General features: G+C 44.3%; 2 protein-coding genes across 3 annotated transcripts; both read left to right on the forward strand.

Annotated features, from left to right (window-relative positions):
• The first annotated feature begins 63 nt into the window (after positions 1-63).
• Positions 64-10,324, forward strand: ALDOB (aldolase, fructose-bisphosphate B). 2 transcript variants are annotated; one of them, XM_083818574.1, is made up of 9 exons: positions 64-238; positions 6,601-6,722; positions 6,986-7,197; positions 7,667-7,721; positions 7,868-8,028; positions 8,251-8,334; positions 8,813-8,987; positions 9,154-9,353; positions 9,840-10,324. In XM_083818574.1, exons 2-9 carry the CDS (start codon positions 6,611-6,613, stop codon positions 9,933-9,935), a joined length of 1,095 nt encoding a protein of 364 aa, XP_083674700.1. In that variant the 5' UTR covers positions 64-238; positions 6,601-6,610; the 3' UTR covers positions 9,936-10,324. The 2 variants fall into 2 exon arrangements, with proteins under 2 accessions (XP_083674700.1, XP_083674701.1); XM_083818575.1 differs by lacking the exon at positions 64-238 and adding an exon at positions 3,410-3,433.
• A 1,664-nt stretch (positions 10,325-11,988) lies between these two features.
• Positions 11,989-13,210, forward strand: MRPL50 (mitochondrial ribosomal protein L50). Its single transcript, XM_083818583.1, has 2 exons — positions 11,989-12,146; positions 12,685-13,210. The coding sequence occupies exons 1-2, from the start codon at positions 12,034-12,036 to the stop codon at positions 13,076-13,078; spliced, it is 507 nt and encodes a 168-aa protein (XP_083674709.1). The 5' UTR covers positions 11,989-12,033; the 3' UTR covers positions 13,079-13,210.
• Positions 13,211-16,903: the final 3,693 nt, after the last annotated feature.

Here is a 16,903-nt window from a genome sequence, read left to right on the forward strand (position 1 = left end):
AAATGGGTCCAATAATTGGTTGTGTGTGTGTTGTCTGGGAGCCAATCAATGATCCTGTGCAGTGACATTCCCCAACCAGCCTGGAGAGGAGGGAGAAAAAAGGAGTGAAAAAAAAAGAAGAAAAAAAACCACACCTGTCAAGAATTTTATAAAAGTTAGTGACTGGAAGGGCTGGGTCTCTTTGCCTGCAGCCACCTCACCAGAAGCTTGGAGCAGCGGAGGCACTGTCCACAAGCAAGTAAGTATAACCATTTCCTTTCTAACTTGTAAAGGTGGTAATGCGAATCAGCAGCTGTGACACAATGTGTTTATCTACAGAGGGTGGGGGGGGGGGGGGGGGGTGTTTTTGTTTTTGCTATTTTATTTTCCAGGAAAAGCTTGCAAGGAATAAGCACACAGCCATTCTGCAGTGATCTGCCAATGTGACCCATTTGCTGCTAACACTGGCTTTCTAACTTAGTTTAGTAATTCAAAGCTCCTAGAGTAAGTGAATCCTTAGTCTGCGAGAATAGAGCAATAACATACCTGCATTGCTTTCTACCACTTCATTTTCTTATGTGTTTATTTATGCTCGTGGAGTACATAAATTTTTGTTTTGCAAGGAGAAGGAAGAATCACTGGAGAATGCAGTTCGTCCTGACAAGTGCCAGTGCTGACAACAGTGTAATTATCTGTGTTCACTGTGTAGTTCTTCTGAAGCATTAGTGCAGTAGTGCCGATAAGATTCTTCAGCAGGGTATGTAAGATATAGTCTGCAATGCAGAAAACTAATAAATGGGGAAAGAGAGGCTTGGGAATATCATTTTTATGCCCTTGCAACAGGCTGTAACCTTTCTAGATGTGAACAGCTGGCTTCAGGAAATTGCTTGTCAAGTAATTTAGATCCTGACTGAGCCAGTGATCCTCCATTGCTTTCTCAACTATCCCATGTGCCTAGCACCCAAAACTACGTAGCCCACCTGAAAATGTCACCTCCACTTCCCTCAATCTTCCCTGCTGCCAGGCAAGTTTTTCTCAGGCAAGTCTGACAGCAATTTTTTACCTTCTCTAAGAAGAGCCCAGCCCTGAGAGATAAGAACCTTCACCCTAATGACCATGCTTACTTCCAACTAATTAGTGTTTGTGGCCACCTCAGCCATCTCTAGCCATCACGAGCTCTCCAGGAGTGCTGTACACCAAATGCAGAGGCCAGGTTCCCGAAAACACATCTTCCCTTCTCAGTTGCTAGGGAGGGGAAACTGGGCGTACAATCACTCAGGTTCTCAACCTCTTAAGAGTCAGCAAAATCTACCAAGCAATTTGCCTTTATATATGCCCCCAAAGACTTGTCAAAATGGTGAAATCTGTTTTTTTCAGAGTTTTCACAATAATTAATATGACAATCAAAAACATCTGCTGTTTTTTCTAGGTGAAATAGGTCTGAATATCTTTTTGTCCCATGCTCTTGTCTCACTTCTTAGCACCCAGAAGTGAAACATTTTGCTGTATTAAAACCTTCACTCCTACCACAAACATGAGGGGAGAAACATCCTGTTCTTCCCTCACAGCTCCTTCAGCATACATACAGAAGTCACTGCTTTCATTTCGGCTTCCAAAAGCAAGTACTCCCATATGGAGCCTCAGGATAATTCAGTCTGAAAGGGACGTTAGGAGGTCTGTAGCCCAACCTCCTGCTCAAAGCAGGGAGTCAGATCTGTCTGCTCACGATTTCAGGCTGGTCTTGACAGCCTCCAAGGATGAAGACAGCACAGCCTCTCTGCCAACCTGCTCTACTGCTTGGCTGTCCCAGTAGTGAAGAAAATTCTTTATATCCATTATGAACCTCTCTACTTTTAGCTTATGCCTGTTGTCTCACCCTCCTGCCACACACTGCTGTGAAGAGTCGGGCTTTGTCTGCAGATCACCTCTGTAGGTACCAGTGGCTGATGTGAGGTGCCCCTGAAGCCATCTCTGCATGAGGCTGAGCTAGCCCCAGCCTTGCAGCCTTCCTCTCTCAGGGCAAGCGCTCCAACCACCAACCTTCTTGGTGGCATCTGCTGAACTCACTCCAGTTTGTTGATGCCTTTCCAGTACCACAGGGGCACAAAAGTAGATACAGTTAGACATGGCATAACCAGTCCTGGGCAGAGGGGGATAATCTCTGTCCTCCCCTGGCTCTCTGGCCATAGCCCTGCTTGCACAGGATTCTGCTGGTCCTTGTTGCTGGCCCCTGCTCAGCTCGCTGCCTGATGGGCTCAGTCTCCCAAGAGCTGTTCCCCAGCCTCAACGGCCCTGGTGGGAGCGCTGCTCTCCCAGGACACGGCTGGGCGTCTGTCCTGCTGAACTTCATGGTGTTCCTGCTGGCACCCTCACTCCCTGACCTGGCTGCCCTGAACAGTCACCCTGCAACGGAGCGTATCAGCTACTGCTGCCAGCTGGGTGTCTTCGGCAGGCTGGGTAGGAATGTGCTCCGTCAGCAAGATGGTGCCAGGCCTGTCCAACCATTTGTACCTCTGTTTTGCCCAGTGGCCAAGGAACCAAACATACTTAGACAAAGGTTTTTAACAGAGCTGCACGGTGAAGTGAGGCCAATAGATCCGCTGGCTATAAAGAGCATATCGGGTGTGTACCATGTTATGGGACTGACCCTCCCATGCATACATCTGTGAATGAGGAGCAAACCCAGTCAGGTTAATACTATGCCCAAATGTGACAGCCTAAATTTTTGAACACATTTCATTCTCCCTATCAGCACCATGTATTTATCTGTATCTGCAACTTTGGCTTCTTCGAACCCTGTAATGTGCGCTGGCCTGAAGCAGAATCTCCTGAGTGCACAGTGCAATGATATGCACATGTGCTTCGTATTGCTAACTGTCAAAGATGGTGTTGAAGGACTGTGTTTACCAGTAGCTGAACAGCCAAAGCTACGTGCGTTGGATACAAACTGCATTTTGAGAGTTTGGTCCAGCACATTTGGAACCAATTTTATAAAAGATGGCAATGAAGAGACCAAGAGAAAACAGACGCTAATCTGATCCCTCCCCATCTGCTAACCAGGACTCAGGTGAGATTTTCTGTAAAATAAGAAGATGCCAGTCACTTCAGGTGGCTGGAAATAAAAGAAGCTGAAGAATATTAATTTTTATAAGATGACCTGATGTGGAATTTAACAGTTTGTTCCTTCTGCTCTTCATCTTGCCTCTGCCCTTTGGTTCTCACTATTAATATTAACAGGATGCAGTGTTTGTGCTGATATCCGTGAAGATATTTCCCCTGCAGTCCTCCATTACAGTGGCTGAGAAAAACTTGAGACTTCAGCAACACAATATTTACTTTTAGAACTGTGCCATTCTCTTTCTCCCCAGCCCTATCCCCTGCTGGTCACAGGCTGTGGACTGAACAAAGAACTTGGTTTGTTTAAGTTGCTGCTGAAGCCTGACAAACACTCCAGGTAGACATAAATCTGTTGTTATGCATTCTGTGCAGTTCCATTTTTTTTTTGTTCTTCCACTTTTTAAAAATACATTATGGGAGAGGTTAACACAAAGAGAATAATTGCTGTCCTGTACTTACACAAATCAACGTGAAATGACTTGAGCTTATGATACTTAGGACACTAGCCCACAGCTTAAAATGGGTAAATACAAATAAAACTTCTTGAAAAACTTTATTGGTGGGATAACTTCTAGATCCTGTTACTCAGAACAAAGTTCCTTTGAGCTTTTCCCTGCCTGGAAAAGTGGACAAATTAAATAAAGCAGAGTGATATGGCAAAGAGGCTTCATTTATGGAAAAATGAAGGAAGCTGCCTGCCTGGGTGCAAATGTTTTTCCTCAGGACATCTGTGGTGACACATCCGGAGAGACTGCACTGTCTCTTTAAAGGGTCATTAATGTCTCAGTGGATGTGCTGGGAGGTTAATCTTTAAAAGGCAGCTGTAAGAAGTGTTACTGAATTGTAAGTGTTCTCCAGCCCCCTTGATATGCTCAGATACGTACCTTACAGCAGGGACACCCATTCCAGAATCCAGCAGGGAAGTTTCTTAGTGGTTATGCTCCTCATGAGAGATTCACAGGAAAATAAAACCCTTAACAAAGGGTCCTTGAACATCTTGGACCTTGAGCTATCACTCCCCTTACAAGTGCTCTTTTGCACTCATTTATTCTCCATTTCAGTTAGACACACCGTGTGTTTTATTGCTCCTTGTAGCTTGGCAGAGCAGCTGGGAACCACTCACCACAGTCTTACAGATCACAGGCTTTGGGGAGCCCTTTGTCAAGTCTCCATCTACTTCTTCACACTTTATGGGACACTTGCATGAAAACTGGAACAAACTTACTGTCTTCCAATTCATCTCTGACTTGTGGAACTACGCTTTATTGTTTTGGTCTCCCTGCGCACACAGTTGGACCACTATTATCCACTAAAATCTCGTATTTCCATGTTTCAGCAATTTGCATTGCAGGCTGGTTTTGGGTGATAACTGTCTTTGTTATCTTTCTGCAAGCACAAGTAACATGCAAAATACAAAAGACATTAGTATCATTGTTTAATGCATTACTGGACAGAATGGATACCTGTAATAATGTAACCAGAGTGACTGATGATCTTGCACCTTAGCTATCTGGATTAAAGATTATCTGGATACACCTGCATATGCTGTAACACACTTCCAAACTGCAACTCTGAAATCCCTTTACTGGTTTAGTGATTCATTAATTCAACCTTGGACTAGGTCACATTCTCTAAAAATTTGGCAGTCTTCTCCACTGAGACTGTGAACTACTAGAGCTGTTCCTCATCATTTTGCACAGCAATTTACAGGTTTGGCTGAAGTGCTTACAATATTAACTATTATAGTAATCACAGTAAAAAGGCAGTTGCCTTTTTCTATGAGTTCTCCAAGGGACGTATCAGACAGAGAAAGCAGGTGATGAGGAAGGTTAGAGATCTGCTTTATAGCTGTGTAGCACAAACCATAGTTCTTCAAGTTCTTTTAGGTGGGCCAAATGGGATAAAAACCAGGAGTGATGGAGTTGCAGCCACCATAGTAGAAGGATGCTTCCCAAAGCTCTGGCCACAGAAAATTCAGCAAAGGCTGCTTTTGCTAGACCACAGCAATGCACTTCAGCACTTGGGAGAGGAGGGAACCCCCTTCATTTAGCATACTCTTCATCACACCCTCTCTCAAAATTCTTCTAAACCTAGAATAACTCAGTGCTGCTAAGTCACGTAGGATAAATTCTAGCCTCAAAAGACTCACAAAATGGTAAATGCAAAACATCTGGATACTGGCCAGCCTGTACTGACAGACAATACCATTTAAACCTTGCACAGTAACAATACAAACACCTTCAACTTTAAACAAGAGACACAAGAGCAGTCAGAGCACTGTCATAGCATTGTTTCTAGGAAATTTGGGCAGCCCTCGGCATGGCATGGTGCACAGAACTCCACTGATGTCGGCATCTACCACACCATTAGTAGCAGCCAGACCCCTGTTACTGTCTATTATGCCCTTCAGTGGGGAAGGCTACACAGGGATCCTGGCAATGTAGTAGCTGTGGGCAGAGAGAAAGGATGGAGGACTTGGCTGCATGTATGCTTATATGGGGGGTTGTACGTGCCTCCTGCCCCTGTAGGGCTGAATTAGGGAAACAGAAGGGGCAGATGCTACCCAGAGGCCTGTTCCTCTGGAATAAAACTTGTTATTGGAGATACCTGGTGTTGTTTTTAAGGATTCATCTCATGGATGTACCACTTGCTGGTACTTGCACTGGTGGTGCTCTAGGTATAGAAGATGATGAACAGACAACAGAGAGTCTTCACAGCTCAAACTCACAGGTGCTTACATATAGTGAAGTATTGTGGACTATTCAGATGATAAATTATAATTTAATCTCATTTAATGAGAACTTTAATAAGACCAACCATGTTGTCAAAACAAGACAGAACCTGGATTTCAGGTGCAGGATACATGCAGCTGGTAAGCCTCTGCCAGAGCTGAGAAGACAGAAATGTATGGCGAATCCTTCTAAACTCCCACATCTTGTCCAGAGCAAGCAACACGGTACAGTTCTGAGAGCAGCCATGGGGGAGGAGAGAACTACAGAGCAAGGCAGGACAGAAGAGGCGAAAAGGCAAGCAGACAAAGTAGCAAATACTGCCAACACAGGCCAGGGAATGGGAGAATGGGCACTGTTAGGAAGAGAGGAAAAGCAAGCTATGTGATAACTGGCAGTGTTCTGATTAGGACCAACAGGTTGCAAGTGCTTTGCAAAGAAGTTTGCGGTGTCTGCAATTAGCACACTTGTTAGTTTGGCACACATTTTTTTGACACACTGACCTTCCTTTAGTCTCTGAGCAAATCCATGCAAAATGCAGTCTTTCTCACTTCTGTAGTAGAAGGATGTCTTGGGATGTGGCTCCTGCATTTCCCTCTTCTACTTTCGCCAGAAATACCAAACCAAGAAGGACTCACACTGGATTTCTGGGCATGTGTCTATGACAACATGGACAGGACAAGCCTCCAACAGGAATACTCAAGCCTGGTGCCTCAGGCTGGTGGTTTCTGCATATAGTCTCCCATCAGCTTGTAACTGTAATTCTCTCCCACAGATAAGTCACCATGACTCACCAGTTCCCAGCACTGTCTCCAGAGCAGAAGAAAGCTCTTTCGGACATTGCTCAGCGGATTGTGGCTTCAGGAAAGGGGATCCTAGCTGCAGATGAATCAGTGGGTGAGTTCTGGATAGCAATCAATTAGCAATACCCAAACTTTTGTCCTTGTTTTGCTTAATCTTTGAACAGTGAAGTAGAAAAAAAAAATAAAAAAATTAAAATTCATTGACTGAGCAGGAACATATCAGCCAACAGGGCTGCAAATGCTGACAAACTATGCACTTCTGCACTGAAGCCCCAGTTCTTTCTAATTACTACATTTTGGATCCAGGAGAGCAGCCAGCCTAACACCTTTCTGTCTGGCCTTTGGCCACCTTTCTAGGTACCATGGGGAACAGGCTGCAGAGGATCAATGTGGAGAACACAGAGGAGAATCGCCGTGCTTTTCGAGAGATACTCTTCTCTTCCGATACTTCCATCAACCAGAGCATTGGGGGAGTGATACTTTTCCATGAGACTCTCTATCAGAAAGACAGCAGTGGAAAGCCGTTTCCAGCTATCATCAAAGAAAAAGGCATTGTGGTGGGAATAAAAGTGAGTTTCTGTACATGTGTGGGGGCTATACTCACTCCCAACAACAACTTTTGTTTGGTTTGTGGTTTTGAAATCCCTAGAATGTCTCTGCCACCATTCTCTGCATTGCTTTTGTACAACTAACCAGGGAAACATTTGCACCCGATGCAGGACCCTTTCATCCAACAACACCCATCTATTCACTATTCACTGCAGTTAACATCCTTCCATGCAATAACCTAATTAAATCCTTTCTGCAGCTAACAGAGCTGTTGATCCACTCCCCACAGCCACCTGCATGTAGCCCCCATTACCCAATTTCCTCCTGTTCTTCCCCTTTGCTGCAACCCTTCTCTTCCTTCCACTAGCAGTCTGTTCAGCCCTATACTTTACTCACAGTCAATCTGCAAAGGCAGACTAGGTCTGGGGCGCAAGGTTCAGTCTGACCTCCCTCACTGTGTAACTCCTTCTGTTTCTGCTCTCTCTTCAGCTGGATAAAGGAACAGCGACCCTAGCAGGAACAAATGGAGAAACCACCATTGAAGGTAAGGAGAGATCTCAGCTATGACTGGTATAGTGAAAGTCATGGGATGACTCAACAGGAGTTGCAGCCTTGGCTGGTGTCATGATACTTTTCAGAGGTATTTCTGAAAGAGCTGTTCTCACTGAAGCACTGTTCTTTCACCTGCAGGACTGGATGGACTGTCTGAGCGCTGTGCCCAGTACAAGAAAGATGGTGTTGACTTTGGCAAGTGGCGTGCAGTGTTGAGGATCACCAGCACAACACCCTCTCAACTTGCCATCCAAGAGAATGCCAACGCACTGGCACGCTATGCCAGCATCTGCCAGCAGGTATCTACCCTTCTGCAGCCTTTCTTGAAATGTTGTTGTCCCTTCTTCACTGTTCCCTCTGATAATAGACTAGGTATCGTGAACCGCAGATCTCTGTGAGGGCCTTGGGAAATGTGGAGAAAGGGCAGTGCAGCAAGCAGGCATGCCACCAAAGACTGTAGAGACAGCCTGGACAGTTTTTCTTCCACACCTCCAAAGACTTCCTTGTTTTTCCTTCCTTAGAATGGCTTGGTGCCCATTGTGGAACCAGAAGTCTTACCTGATGGAGACCACGATCTCCAGCGCTGCCAGTATGTCACAGAAAAGGTAAGAGATTCTTCATCTCTGTCCCCTCACAAATCAGTAGTTAATCTTATGCAGCTTTTGCATTGGCAGATCTCAAGGAGTTTTGACCAAAAAGGTCCTCCATAACTGTATCACAGAAATGGGCCACTCATAGTCAAATAATTAGCTGGTAGCAAATGTGAGAGCAGAATCCCTGTTTTTGGATTTCCTATCAAACCATCAGTATAAGCATTCCTGAGCTCAAAGGGATACATTGGTGATAAAGGCATTTACTCCTTGTTCACTATGTCAGTCTGTAAGGACAAACCCAATAAAAAAGGAAAGCAGTGTCCTAGTCATCGCAAAAGTAGCAGTGCCTCCAGGGCTGCAACCCGTGACAAATTTCAAGAAATTCAGTTTGATCTTCTCCCACTCCCAAGGGATAAGCTGTCTTTCCACAGCAGGTTGAGGGAAAGCTTTGAGCACAGATGTGTATTCAATCCTCCTATTCACCCCCCAGGTTCTGGCTGCTGTCTACAAGGCCTTGAACGATCATCATGTCTACCTGGAGGGGACACTGCTGAAACCCAACATGGTGACAGCCGGACATGCCTGCCCCAAGAAGTACACCCCTCAGGATGTAGCTGCAGCAACCGTCACTACTCTCCTCCGCACCGTTCCTGCTGCTGTTCCTGGTGATTCTTGATTTGTTCCCGTATATCCCTTCACACTGTCACTCTTACTTAACTGGCCTTGCTCCTCCATCTGACATGCTCACTCCTCTGGCACGCAGAGGTCAGGGATGGTGGCTTGGTGTCTGGAGCACCCCAGTTTCTAAGTCCTGAGATCTCTTTCTTGCAGGAATCTGCTTCCTGTCTGGAGGTCAAAGTGAAGAGGAGGCTTCTCTCAACCTGAATGCCATGAATCAGTCCTCTCTGCCTAAACCTTGGAAACTGACCTTTTCATATGGAAGGGCTCTGCAGGCCTCTGCCTTGGCAGCATGGCTGGGCAAATCAGAGAACAAGAAGGCTGCACAGGAGGCTTTCCGCAAGCGGGCGCAGGTACAAGGCCTTCCCCTTGATGCCAAGAGGAGCTGCTCCCTCCTTTCTGTGTCAGAGGGAAGTCATACGTCTCTGTGTCATTTGGGAGACGTTGTCACCTTCCTAAGGTTCCTCTTATTCCTGCCCTTCCTGGTGCTTCATGTACACCAAGGAAATTATTCTAGTTGGCATGACAGAAGTCTAATGCAAGAAACAGCAGAGGTGGTTACTAGTCACAGCTGGATAATTTTCTTTTGTAATGTAAACTTACATCCACGGTGTGTTTGTCTGAAGAAAAGCGCTCCCCTTACTGTCAACCAGCTAGTGACCATCAAACAGGCCTTGACAGTGTCACAAAACTAAGCTAGCTCATAAATATCATCAGTGAATTCAGAAGCTGACTCCTTTTTCCACAATTTTGCACTTTGTTCACTGCTACTGTCTTTCTACAGTTGTCTTTCTTACTCCAAGCTAATATGATCCCCTCCTTTTTTGTTTCTTTTTCAGATTAATAGTTTAGCTTGCAGAGGACAGTATGTTGTGTCTGGGAAGACTGATGCAGCTGCCACGCAGTCACTTTTCACTGCCAGCTACACCTATTGAAAGTACAGGAATCTGCCTTTGTCCTGTCCTGCTTCATACAGTGAAAGGTGCTCAGAAAGGAAAGAAAAACAAAGAAACCTAATTTTCCTTACTGTGAACAAAACTGGAAATGGATTAGCTTACTCTTCTAGCCTTGACTTTCACAATTTACAGAGGGGATATTCTTTTTTCATCTACACATTCTAAAAATGAAGAATTATTTCCATATAATAAACAATAACTAACACTGAATCATGAATCCACTCTCCCTTTGGTTTAAACGTAGTCCTTAGAGTAGTATGCATATTAAGTAGTTACCACTAGATACCCTTGCCCATTACCACATTTTTGCAGCCAAAATCTTAAAACCTGTCTTTAATTATGTGAATAAAACAGTAATTCAAAACCAATCTCCGTCTCACAAATACTTATTCTGTATAAACTTTTCAGTCCCTTTCACACCTCCGTGGTTCTCAGTCGCCGATGCAAAAATTAAGTTGAAGTGCTATTGTTGGTGAGCTTGGGAAATCCTGAGGAGATCTAAGTGAAATAATCCAATAGTGATAAAACTGAAGATGTTAATTCTGCTAAATGAAGTCAGAAACTGAAAAAAAGGTCATAGATGAATGTGACAAGCACTACACTGTACTCCAGACTGTTAAACAACATTACCAGAAAAAACCTTTTGGTCCTCTGCAGAATCATACACTTGGTTCAGCTCAGCAAGGTTGCCATACACTGACTTACGAGTTGCACAGGCTGAGTTAGTGCTGTGCAAAGCCTATTTATCTTGGTGCTTATATTGTGGCATTTTCATGGTAATTAACATTAAACGTGCAGGGAAGGATCTTGGCCTACCCAGTTGGCATAACTTGAATAATTAGGTTGATGTTGAAGGCCCACATTTTGACCTTTGATATGTTGCCAACTAGTTGTTTGTGATGCTAAGCTCTGTTAGAAAAAGCACTGTCAGGCAGTTATGAAAAAATGCAGCTTTGCCATAAATGGCAGAAACAGCAGAACTAAAGTCATATCAGGATATTCACCGGTCGACATGCTACACTAATCACCTGGTAAAGCCTTGGAGCAGCCCACCAAGCAGTAAAGAGCATAAAATCCTGAAGACGCTATGCTCTCCGTCTCAGAAACCTCATACACCTCACCTGGAAGAGAGGCAGTGTGACTTTACCTCCAGGGTCACCTGGACATGAAGGCCCTCTAGGGCCTTGGAGGACTGAGCTTGTGCTGCCACAGCCACCAAGCTCAGCACTCGACTCCTCGCTACCACTGACACCCACTGCTCCTGCCAGCAAGGAAAGGGAAAGCAGGGAGAATCTATTTCCCATAACTTTGATGTTGGTGGTGGTTTTGTGTGTGTGTGTTAGCAACCACTGTGTTAGAGAGGCAATACATAACAAAACTCTTTCACAAAGGTCCAATCCTTGGGTAATCAGTGTGTGTGTGCATTTAGTCTGTCCTGACGTAACCATGAAGGAAGACCGAGTGACTTGCCAAAAAGCACTCCAGGAGCCCATAGTAGAGCCATGAACACCTCTTTTTTTGGTTCATATGTTGTCCTGTAGGTCTCCATACACCTGAGTTCAAATAAACTCCTGTTCCTGCTACGTATTTCATTGCTGTGCCATGTATCAGTGTGATGCTTCTCTTAAGGGTGGAAAAGAGTTTTCCCTGAACCTCTCACTTCAGCAAGAGAAAGCTGTGTCTTGGCTAAAGATTTGCTGCTCCTTTGCAGGACACCTGTCACCAACGCTGTGCTAGATGCAGCTGGAGGCTGTGCCTGGCCCCGACATATATTTGCGTTTTGTGGCCAGGGCAAAGAGATGTACACTACATGGGAATCAAAGCACGGGTGTGTCTTTTGGCTGAGTTTTGTGGCATCACCCCTCACTGTGTAAAACGAATTTACTTCATTAAATAAAATAGGAAAACGGGTCTTATACTCTCGTGCCCATCTTTTATTGACAGAAGCAGCACCTCCCCTTCTTTCCATCACACCCGGCACTACAACTCCCATCAGGCAGGGCGGGAGCGGGCAGAAGTGGCGTCACGGCGGGCCGCCGGGAGGCAAGGGGAAGGGGAAGGGGAAGGGCTCCGCGAAATGGCGGCGACCACCAGGGGGCTGATGGCGGCGGCGGCGGGGCGGCGGCTGAGCTGCGGCTGGGGCCGGGGCCTGGTGTCGGTGCCGCGGCGGCTCTTCTGGGGCGCCCGCAGGTATCGGCTGGTGGGGGGCGCTGGCCGCCGGGGGCTGCAGGGTTTGTCGTGGGCTCCGGGGGGCGTTTGGGACCCAGTAGCTGGGGGTAGGCTTCGTTTTCTGGTTGAAACCGATTTGCTTATTTATTTATTTATAAGCGTATAGGAATTGTTTTTTCCTGTGGCAGCACTTACTGGTTTTGAGTTATCATTCTTCACAGTCCACTAGAAAGTTGAGCTGGGGCTGTGTAACAAGTCAGTAAGCTGGTTAGGATTTTTACTTGCTTATTTTAATAAAATAAAGGAGGCAAGTGATTTCTATTTAGAAGAAAAAAAGAAACATCTGGCAAGCAGCATCTGGGGCAAAATCAATAGTCTAGCTTAGGCACTTCTGTTCTTCTGGACCTTTGTGGCACTTTGTTCCTAGTGGACCTGCCGTGTCTGTAGGATGTGTAAACTCTTCTCAGACCATCATTTTAAGTGACTAGGAATAGAAACATGCTCTGATTTCAGCTTAAGTAGCCAAGAGACTGAAAATATTTATGTCTGATGTCAACAGGAAGGAGGAAAAAGAAGTAGAAGCAGGAGCAGATGCAATCATTGAACAGAAGACTGAACCCAGTGTGATCTGTCCCCCACCACGCAGCAGAAATTATATTCCTCCAGAGGATATACAGAGCTTACTTGAGTCTCATGTCAGGAAGATTTTCGGACCCTCACTTCCTGATCAGTGGCAGCAGACGTCCCTAAAAGAAAACAAGCTAAAGTTTCGGCTCCTGGCTCAGCTGGCAGCAGAACTTGGTCATGCTGTCCCCAATTCACAGCTCCACCTGATGCGCAGTGCCCAGGATGTCTTGACTTTCTATAGCACTCCTGTGAAGGAGGGGTCCAAGTTTGATGAACTGCGTGCCTCAGAGCTACCCCCAAACCTGAAGATTTCTTGGGAGCAGTGAGTGCTGCTGTGGAGCATTGCTTTGTTTTGGTTGTGCTCTTAAGGCAGAACTGCAGAGCTGAAACAGCCCTCTCCCTGTGATATCAACCGCGTATATGAGTATCACTAATAAAAGTTCATCTAGTTGTCTTGAGATTTCATTGTTTCTGTTTGTTATATACTGAAAAATTGGAAGTTCTTTATGAAACAGTGACACAGTGTGGTCAGTAAAGGTAAAAATGTCTGCTTTATGGCCTCTGCCCTGCTGCCTAACAGCTACAGGGCCTAGTGGGCATACATGGAGAGGACCAGCTCCTGCATTTCTTCTCTGCGCCTCATAAATGTCTTGCCTTTGGCTCTGAACTGTGTAATGGGATTTTACAAAGTGTGTATTACTGTGTTTTGCTGTGGTGTTCAACTCAGCTACCAAGACTAGTCTGGCAGATTTTGGTAGGGGAAGGTGTGGGGAGGTATGCCAGCATTTTTCACCCTCCCTGCCTTTTGAGACTCAAAATCATGTCAGAAATGTTTCTAAAACCCATCACAGACATAGTCTTAAAATAAAACTCCACTTTTTCTCCTACAAATTACTACATGACCATAGTGGGTACCAAGTAGAACTCTGAAATCTATGAGCTCGTTAATGGTGAACTCTTTAACAGTCCTATTAAGGTGACTGCCATCAAAGCAGCTTGTAGCATTCTCTGGCTGTATTTTCATATTTCTGAGTTCTGTTGATCCTTGCAATAACTACTAATGTTATTTTTTAATTCCTTTGGTACTGATTATATAGGCTTGTAATCAGAGAAGACAGCAGTGAAATTAGGAGAAATGTGCTGGATTATACTGTTCACTCCTCTGAACCCCATCTCCACTTGAAACATGTTTAGAAACCGCAGCTTTTGTCTTACGGTGCTCAGTTTCATTATTCAGCAAACTTCTTGCACTGCTTCGTTAGCTCTGAAGAAATTTAAGAAACCCGTTCTTGTATCCTTTAGAGTCCTGTGGAATTGCAGAGTGGTTTTAGCATGCTAAATGCTTGCTGTCAGGGTGAAAAAGGGGACAGGGTGTTTTCACTGGCACTGCAGAATGCTCTCTGTTAACAAGTCCCTTCCCTGTAGCTTGTGGAAGAACACAGTATGATAAATAGATAAATCTGTGTGCAGAGAGGTAGTTCAGCACCGATTGTGCATTAAATCTGTGGTGTGTATGCCCTACACTAGGACATTTTCTACAATATTTAGCGTGCATATATGGCCCACGTTGGGAGAGAAGAGACCTCTTCAGAGAAGCATTATGAGGTGGGTATATGTAACATCTCTAAATGTTTTTAAGTACCACATAATAAAAATGAAGCAGTTGAGCAGCACAAAACTGAAAATTAGCAGTGGGTTTAGATGGACACACCAAAAGCAAGTATTAGCTGAGAATCACAGCCTGTGCCATAAAATTTTCTGTAGTTTTGAGTTTTGTTTTTTGAAGATTCATTTGGGGTAAAACTGGGGGGTTCAGCTGGTAAGGAATTCTAAGCTTTCTGTGAACTGAAGCATACTGAAATGCTCTGCTATCTCCTCTGGGTAGAGGAATACTTCTACATGCTGTTTTTTTTTCACTTTGATGGGTTTGGATGTAGTAAGAAGGTACGTAACACACATATGCTTTTTGGGCTATCTGGGAGCAATGCATTGGAAATTACCATGAAATTATGTCTTTCTATCAAAGGAAGGACACTATTGTCTCCTTGTACGTGCATCTCCTCTGAGGTCTAAGCCTCACACTTCCACCAGCACACTGGTGCAAGAAGCTGCATGGACTAATATAAAACGAAGAACTATCAAATGTGGGCATTTGAATTGAAGACTTTAAGGGAGGATCTGTAAATACGGCTTTTTGAGAAAAAAAGAACTGTTCACTGAGGAAGAAAAGCCAGAAAGTGAAAACATACAGTTGCCTTTTTGTGCCAAGCCATTGTAAACTGAAGTAACTGGCTTTATAGTAGTAGTTTTGTATTTTGCAGGAGTGCTAAAACAAATAACATTTATAACACAGGAAATAAAGGTGGAGAGCATGGTAAAAATGAGGTACCAGAAGTTTCTTTCCAAAAGTACGCTTTAGGTCCAAATGTTGCTTGGCTGAGCTAATTCAAGCTCATGCTCTTAGCAAAAGTAGACCGACATATTTCAGTCACCAAAGGTGTTTCACAATAACATTGTACTATTTTCCATCTCCTGCAGAGATATGTTTGAAGGGAACTTATGATTTTGGTCTAGAAAGCTTCAGTCACTGAATTGCCCAAGTACTGCTATACTTCATGGTAAGAAGTCGTTTTTGTAAAACTGGTGTTAATTCTGTTTAATGCAGTCACATTAAACTCCTATTACTAAACACAACCTACTTCATTATCTCCTCTTCCTTTTGACAATGGAGTCCTCTTCCAGTACGGAAACAAACTTAAAATGGAATTATTTTTATTTTATTTATTTATTTGTTTATTTGGTGAAGAATTCCCCAAGGCTCTAGTTGATTTCACAATTTATTGAACTGTTCTGTCTTTTGGAAGATCCTGAGCCCTTTCAAGCCTTTATTCAGTGTTGCCTTCCTAATTCCTGCTGCAAAGTCTGAGCAAAACATAGACTTATGCTATGGAAATGCTCCCCATCCTGCACAACTTCACTCAGCTACTGCAATGTCTCTGTCTGTAGTACCGTGGTATGTCAGTAAATAGGTTGGATACCTGATTTTATGAGACTCTTTTATTCTGTGATTTTATTTTTATTATTTTTAATACAGGTTTCACTCCATTCTATTTAAGTGTTTCCTGTTCCTCTTGTCCTTTTCTGCACTGTGTTTCACCTGCCACAAAGTGTATTTCTGCAGTGGTCATGCTTGCATTCATCCTCAAAGCTCCGTGACTGGTGGAGAAAGGGTGCTGAGTCCATGCCTTCTGTAAGTACAGTGCTGCTGAGGAGGATATGGAACAGGCTGCTGCCCCATGGGGACGGAAATAAAAGGCTACACTGCTATGCAGGGTGTGTGCTTGTTCCATAGCCTGAAACCAAGCTTTCACCCTTAGAAGAGAAAATAGCTGGCCTTACAGTAGCAGCATGAAGACAACCTGACAGAATCTTACAGCAGGGAAGCTGCTCCACTGGCTAGTAAAATAGGATGTGACTGTGAGTACCTTCCACATCCATCTGGACTTGACTCTGCCACTTGTTCACTACACACCATTAGCCTGCGGCCACTCAAAACACAGAGAGGTAATAGGCAGCTCTGAAAACACATGTTGGCATAACCTGCTCCAGGGGGCCCTCTGCTCACCTGTGAAGGTAGCATCAACGAGATGTCAAACACAGTGACACCACGTCAAATGCAGTGACACGTCAAATGCAGTGACATGTTAAATACAGTGCCAATGACTGACTTGAGTAAGTAGTGTCAATCTTTCATCCTCCTCCCAGGAATCATTTCCTTGGTAATGAAAACCTTTCCCTGTATCCCAGTTGGCAGTCAGTTAGCCTTCCTAAATTAAAACAGATCAACTGTTATGAGTGCATTTTGTAACTAGTGGTAGCTGATTCACTTATGCAACATGTAGAGCCTGTTTTCCAAAACAGTGGAACAATCATTATCCAAAGGAAGAGTCTTTTCATGATATTTAGGGGCAACATTAAAAGCCTTTACATCAGGTGAATTAAATCTAAGGGCTTCCTTCCTTAGATAGGAATAAATACGAATTTACTCTATTAAATAGTTATAATTTTAACATGTAGAATTGGTACAAGCTCTTGAGGTCTCAGCCCTTGCCCTAGAGTATTAAAGTTTGCATTTCTGGCTTCTGTAACAA

Source organism: Anser anser (genome assembly GCF_964211835.1).
Source record: "Anser anser genome assembly, chromosome: Z".
Lineage (NCBI taxonomy): Eukaryota > Metazoa > Chordata > Aves > Anseriformes > Anatidae > Anser > Anser anser.

Excerpts from the sequence above, each read along its gene's own strand:
- MRPL50 (XM_083818583.1), top strand. The coding sequence starts at position 12,034 with ATGGCGGCGACCACCAGGGGGCTGATGGCGGCGGCGGCGGGGCGGCGG. Across the intron at positions 12,147-12,684 it reads CTCTTCTGGGGCGCCCGCAG|GAAGGAGGAAAAAGAAGTAG; the intron begins GTATCGGCTGGT and ends TGATGTCAACAG.
- ALDOB (XM_083818574.1), top strand. The coding sequence starts at position 6,611 with ATGACTCACCAGTTCCCAGCACTGTCTCCAGAGCAGAAGAAAGCTCTT. Across the intron at positions 8,988-9,153 it reads CGTTCCTGCTGCTGTTCCTG|GAATCTGCTTCCTGTCTGGA; the intron begins GTGATTCTTGAT and ends TCTTTCTTGCAG. Across the intron at positions 9,354-9,839 it reads CTTTCCGCAAGCGGGCGCAG|ATTAATAGTTTAGCTTGCAG; the intron begins GTACAAGGCCTT and ends TTTCTTTTTCAG.